A 6,968-nucleotide genomic window follows, 5' to 3' on the forward strand; every position below is an offset into this window, starting at 1 on the left:
CATGTTCACCGTGGCTGATACACACACACACACACACACACACACACACACAAATGTAATAAAAACTCCACTATTAACATGTAAGGTCTCAACCATACACAGAGAACTACAGGTAACTACAGAATGCTGAGAGTGGGGGAAATAGTCTACCCCTGGGAAGAGAACACCAATTGGTTATCCATTAGCAAATGGTCAGCCCTGAAAACATACACCTAAGCAACATGTATTTATGTATTAAAGAATATATATATACATATATATGCATATCCATATAAGTATACAATAACAATGAAAAAAGAGGCCATGAATTTGAAAGAGGACAAGAACGGGTATATTGGAGAGTTTGAAGGGAGGAAAGGGAAGGGGGAAATGATGTAATTATAATCTCAAAAAAGAAAGGATTGCAAAGACCAACGTGTCCACTACTGGTAAGACTCATTTTTCTCTAAACAACAGGGCCACCTGGTAACATTTCAGCAACACCAGCTTCATTCAACAAAGACAAATAACTATACTGCTGTCAGTTGGGAGTTAAGAAATATGGGAATAGGATCCTGGATAGAAACAAATTGTCACCACAATGAGAATCACTGGAAGGGAAAAAATGATGCCACTAAATGGTAACTGGAAACAAAGGTGATTTTATTTGCTTGTCTGAAAAGCACATCACTCAAGTAAAACGTTCTACTTATTGTACCTGAATGGACCAGTTACAGAGCAAAAGGAAGAAGGACACCCAAACTGGCAGCATGCTGATGTCAGATCTGCTTGGCTCTGAAGGCTGAGCTTAAGTTCTTTGCAACTGCTCACTGGGCCAGTTCACTTCGTACAAGTGCAGGCACCCACTCCCGGCCATGTCCAGGATGCTCCTCCTGGTCAGCTTGCTGTCACTCTGGTGGCAAATGTGACCAGCTTGCTTGAGGAGGTCAAATCTTTGTTGAAGAGCACCAGCAGGACCTCAGTGTCGGTTTATGCCAGGTAACAATCACTGCTACCTGTCCCTTTGCTAATCTTTCAGAACTGACCAGACAAACCAAGTTTCCATTTCTTCTTAGGGCAAAAGGCAAATAAACATACATGTGCACTTACAAAAGCAAGTTTCATGTAGGCAGGTTATCCTTAAGAGTCACCAGAGAACAAAACATGAACAGTAAAACATACACAGGCAAGGGAATGAGTAAGGATCCAAGTGCTGGTACATGTTACAATAGGAATAAACACCAAACACCTGGCCAAAGGCCGACACACAAAGTACAAAGTTGTGTAAAACACCGTATAACTCGCCTAATATAAACACTGCGAACAATCAAACTCGTAGGGGCACAAAGCAAGTTGATGGTTGCCTGTGGCTGGGAGTAGGAGGAGGATGCCTTCCTGCTCAGTGCTTAATAGGCCCAGGCCTTCTTTTGAAGTGCTGAGCACGCTTTGGACAGAGGCTGCCTACACAGCACTGCCAAAGCCATGAATGCTAAGGGGCTGCACCTTGCTTTGGATGAACATTTGTTACAGAGCTGATAACACTTCAACTCTCTGAAGCACGCAGCAGTTCAGTTCACTGAAACAAGGAAAACGGAGATGAGGTGAGCAGGCAGCAAATGTTAAACAACTGATGGGGAACAAACAAGGGGGGAGGGGACAGGAAGGCAGAGGAGGAAGACACCCACTTAACAGCCTCACAAGGCTTTGGGCACTGAAGAAGCACAAGAGGACTGTTTTCAAGTGCTTATCTCCCTTGTGCAAGTAACCTAGAAGGTTCTAAAACATGTAAATGGTTTTACGTGGAAAGCCACAGCAAGCCATCCCAGAGGGAGGGCCTTTTCCAGGCCAGTGTCAGGGTCTGGAGGGGAGCTGGGGTCTGCCAGAGCTCTGAGTACAGGGAAACCTTCCCAGGGCTGGGTGGCCATCAAACAAGTCTGCCACCAAATCCCTTGCGTAGGAGTGCAAGCCTACGCTGCACTCCATTTCAGTGTGACAAACTTTATCTGGTCTCTTTTGATAATGACCTTCTGTCACAAGGCACAGCATACATGAACCTTGGGGATATCTTGTCAAGTGAAAAAAGGTGGCCTGAAATAATAGCCCTCCTCCCTTGTTTCCACACATATGATGTGCTGTGCACACTAAGGTTCCTGGAGACAAAAGGGTGGCAGCCAAGGGCAGGGAACAGAAAACAGGGACTTGATAGTTAACAGGTGCAGAGTTTCAATCCTGAAAAACAAAAGAGTTCTAGAACTAGGTTGCACAGCAATGGGACTGTTATTTACTAAGACTGAGCTGTGTCCTTGAAATTGTTAAATCAGGCCAGGTGGTGGTACATGCCTGTAATAACAGCATTTGGGAGTCAGAGGCAGGCGGAGCTCTGTGAGTTTGAGGCCAGCCTGGTCTCCATAGTGAGTTCCAGGACAGCCAGGGCTACACACAGTAGCCCTTTCTCAAAAAACTGGAAAAAAAAAACCATACACACACACAACCCAAAAAACAAAACAACAAAAAAAACCCAAGAAAAACAACCCCCCCAAAAGAAAATCATTGAGAAGGCTACACTTCTCCCTCAACAGAAAAATGTGTATTTATTTTTATCACCATTTGCAAATAAGCCTGTTATTCCTAAATTATAAACTTAAAAGTGCATTATTATTATTAAAAAAATATTAACTTTATATGCTTGGGAGTTTTGCCTGCATGTATGTTTGTGCACCGTGTGGCTACCTGGTGAGCCTGCAGGTCTGAAGAGGGTGTCAGATTCCTTGGAACTGGAGTTATAGATGGTTGTGAGCCACCATGTAGGTGTTGAAAAGTAAACCCAGTTCCTACGCAAAAGCAACAAATGTTCTTAACCTCTAAGCTATCTCTGCGGTTCCTATTTTTATTTTTAAATTATATTTGTGTGGGAGTGGCACATGCACGTCAGTCCCTCAAGAGACCGGAGGAGTATCAGATCTTCTGGAGGGGGTGGGTGTGAGAAGGTGCTGGTGTGATGGGGTGGGGTACAGACAAGCTTCCAGGCACCTGACATCAGTGCTGGGAACCAAACTCCAGTCCTTGAAAGAGCTAGTGCTCTTAGCTGCTGAGCCCCTGGTTCAGCCCAATCTCCAGCTTTAATGCTTATGGAAATGAGAATCGGGAGGAGACTAAAGTTAACAAATTTTGGACACTATACTAAACATGACTATATCAAGAGCAAAAAGGATAATAAGCCTCAGTTTTTAAAATCCCTTCCCTGCTTCTATGTAAAAGTTGGGCATTGTGTGCCCCCCCCCATTTTAAACTAGTATATTGGAACATTCCAAACACCAGCGATGAAGTAGAGACTGAGAAATGACTTAGCTCAATGCTGATGCATTTGAAAGAGAATTAAGATTCAGGATCTTAATTCAGGTGGTTTTGGTGGGCCCCCTGTTCCTCTCTCACTGGGTTTGCTGGCTGCATGCCCACAGTGAGAGCACTGAGTGCCTTACTCTGGACACAGTCACTTTGTGTGGTATGATTCTTCCCTGCACTTCTATTCTAGGTCTGGGTTTGCTGCTGCTGTAATAGGGTCAGAGAGCGGAAAGCTCTGTGAATGAGAGTTCTGCATGTGACTCTGCTGGGTGGAACCTACCTCACTCAGCACAGATGTCTGGGTCTGTTGAATCACTCTCGTCTCACCAGTGTTAAGGAGAGCAGTTTGCTCAGTGTTAAGGTGATTGGTTTGTTGAGGCAAGGACAACTGCTCAGGGTTAGACCCTTGGGAGGAAGCTGATGACACTGTCTGTGGGGGGACAGGATCCCTGGGTAGCTGCTGCTTTTGGGGGATCAAAACATATATATGCTCTGGTTGCTGCAGCTGTCCCTGGGAAGGATTCGGAGGCTCTGAGCACAAAATGATAGAACCAGGGGGAGGCTTTACAATTAGGGGTTTTGACGTATTATTTATAATGAGTTGTATAGGTGACTTCACAGTGCACTGTGCTGGCCCAGCTAGCACCTTCCTAGTTAGTAGAAAGCTCTTTTGAGTGATTCCCTTAGCAGCTGGGACACTAGTGGAGCAGCCTAGGACCTGAGTGAAATTACTCACCAGACGAGGTTTTGGCACAGACTTTACCATATCGATCAGATTCACACCAGTGGTTCTGGGGGAGTGCTGGGCCTTTGGGTTGGTTTCTGATGACCTCACATTGGATTGGCCAGCTTCAGGAAGGGTGCTAACCCTGCTCTCTCTCACAGTGGTCTGCTGGACCACAGGGATTGCCTTAGAGTCAGATGGTGTGTCTCGATCACAGCTGATAGCTGAGGAGCCCCGTCTTGAGATGGGAGCAAGTGCACCTAGTGGAAGGCTGCTTTCCTTCTCTAAGGATGGCACCAGACTGCTTGTGGGGTTCATCCCCAGGGAGGGCTGAGGAGGACGGACTGAGCTACTAGACCTCTGAGGGATCTTGCCTGGACATGTGGCTTTGCTCTGGACAGATCCCTGGTACACACCCACTGTTTCCCTAGGCCCAGTGTTTACCCTAGCCATGAACTCATCTGAATAATCATCCAGTGAGATGTGAGGCAGATACATGTGGCTATCACTTCTGTCCTCTGGAAGTGGCCCTATTTCAGCAGAGAAAAGTGGTTCATTAAGGGACTTCATGATATCTGGATTCATTTCCCATAGCTGATTGCCATCCTCGTTATCACACATATAATCATAGTTTACCTCAGGAGTTGCCAGTACGCTTGGTTCTTCATCATCAAAGAGCAGAGATGGCATCCCTTTAACGTATTTCTGCATATCCATCTCTGAAGGCATAGTCAGCTCACGGAGTCTCTGCTTCCGTGTTTCTGCTCCAGCAATATTCAGGTCATATGGGTCATCTGTTCTTATTTTTGCCTGTTTTTTGAAAGGAGTCATTGTTGTGAGGCCAGGGGGACAAATACAGCCAGATGGTACCTCCTGTTGATCCATAGAGGGGCATGCATGCCTCTTGAAGCCTTGTCTCATGGAGTCTGTCATCATCTTCTGCTCATTAAACAGCAGGTCATTGGCTGTGTAGGTGACAGCAACAGAGGGGTCCTCTGTAGCTAAAATCAGTTGCTTCTTCAGCTCAAGTTTCTCTTCCTCAGTCCACTGATGGTTATCACATGTTATGGACTCCACATCACTGTGATACATCATGGGACGCAATAGAACATGCCGTGTTTGGTAGGCAGAAGACTCAGCGGGTGACACAGCGGGCTCTGCACAAAGCTCCCCAGGAGGGTAGATGTTGTCTCTGCACTGCCTGTAGTCTCGGATTTCTGCTATGACACAGCCATGGTGAAAAACATTCACAGGAGACTTTTTCAGGATATCAATCAGAAGAGAAGGTAACTCTTCAGCATCCAAATATTCGAGCAGTTTCTCTACATCATAAGGCAAATGAAAAGTCTCTGAAAATGACCCACTTTTCACTGGAAAGGGCTCTACAAGGACTCCATGTTTGTCCTTGAGCTTGAGAGAATAGCCCTGATTTTCAGGGTACAGGTTGACCACTAAACATGCCAACGACTCTTTCTTCATAAGTTTCTTTAGCAAGTTGACATTGCTTTGAAGGCCCTCTGCCTCAGGATCTTTTTCACATTCCTCAACATAAATGTCATACAGTTTTTCATGAAGAGATTTTTCCTCACTAGACAAGAGTCTCGAAGGAGGGGGCTGCTGCTCGATGGTTTCAATAATACCATCTGTCCGCTCCAAAGTTTCCTGTAAAGCTTGTTCCATCGTAATAAAAAATTGGGGCCTTAAAAAAGAAAAAAAAAAAAACACCAAAAATCAAAACGTGTTGGCAGAGGTGCAAATTACGGCAGTTCTATTAATTGTACTATAAAACTCATTAACTTTGTATAGGAGGAATATATATATATATATATATATATATTACATATATATAATACATATATAATACACACACACACACACACATATATATATATCCAAGTCTAGAGGTATATATTAGATACCTCCAGACCTGAATTTAATATGTACCTCAAGAAACCCATCTCCCGCTGGTGAAATGGATGCCTCCAATTCCTGCACTGTATTTTTGGGGTTTAGGCATGAGCAAAGCTAGTCTGGGATGCACGGGGAGACTCCAATTTAACAGCAAAGACAAACCAAAAGGAACCAAGACCATCATGGTTCAGAGACTGAAGCACCAACCAAGACTGAAGCACCAATCAAAAAGCGTAGACTGGACACATACGTTAACTGACGGGCACGCCACCTTCATGTGGATGCCCTATCAAGTGGAGCAGAGGCTGCCTCTAATATGGACTCTGTTGCCAGCCTTTGGATCCCTTTCCCTTAGCTGGGCTGCTCGGTCTGGCCTCAGTGGGAGAGGATGCGCTTCGTTCTGAAGCGACTTGATGGTATGGGGGAGGGGCTCTCCTTTTCTGAAGAGAACGGGAAGGGAAAGTGGGTGGAACTCGGAGGAGAGGACGGAGGAGGCTGTGATGGGATATACAGTAAATAAAGAAAGAAACTTCAAAAAGGAACCAATAGCTACATCAAAAGATTACAAGTTTCTAAAACAACCCATACCTTCGGAGGTCACTTGTCCGTTTGTCGCCCTGATGCCTCTCTGGGCCAGACATGGACGTGAAGGGCTGAGGCCTTCGCGGAGCGCTTCGTCTTCCGTGTGCGACCTGCCCGGTCCGCACGCTAATTAAGCTCTCACGGTAGGAGGGTCTCTTGAAACTTCCTTTCCGGGAGAGACCCAACTTCCGCTGGAAAGGCGGGAAGATTTTGGGGGCGGTCCTCTCCTAGCCATGTGACTTGGAAAAACATGCAGGCAGAAGCTTAAACAAGTAGCAAGTTTTCCGTTACAGTTTCAGTATCCACCATTTTACGCTCGAGTTTAAGCCACGGAGCCACTGTGCACCGTTTTATCTGTCTCGGTGTGGCCCTTCAAAAACCGGAAGTGGGAGGCAGAGGCAGGCAGATCTCTGGGGTTTGGAGATCATTC

At 45.6% G+C, this 6,968-nt stretch overlaps 1 protein-coding gene across 1 annotated transcript; it reads right to left on the reverse strand.

The window, feature by feature from the left end:
- Window positions 1-2,202: 2,202 nt before the first annotated feature.
- LOC129677600 (transcription factor SPT20 homolog) lies at window positions 2,203-5,725 on the reverse strand. Its single transcript, XM_055608247.1, has 2 exons — window positions 4,058-5,725; window positions 2,203-2,208 (listed from the first exon to the last, which is right to left on the reverse strand). Exons 1-2 carry the CDS (start codon window positions 5,723-5,725, stop codon window positions 2,203-2,205), a joined length of 1,674 nt encoding a protein of 557 aa, XP_055464222.1.
- Between the last annotated feature and the right edge of the window lie 1,243 nt (window positions 5,726-6,968).

This window comes from Psammomys obesus, unplaced genomic scaffold (genome assembly GCF_907164565.1).
Source record: "Psammomys obesus unplaced genomic scaffold, mPsaObe1.curated_primary_1811, whole genome shotgun sequence".
NCBI classification, from domain to species: domain Eukaryota; kingdom Metazoa; phylum Chordata; class Mammalia; order Rodentia; family Muridae; genus Psammomys; species Psammomys obesus.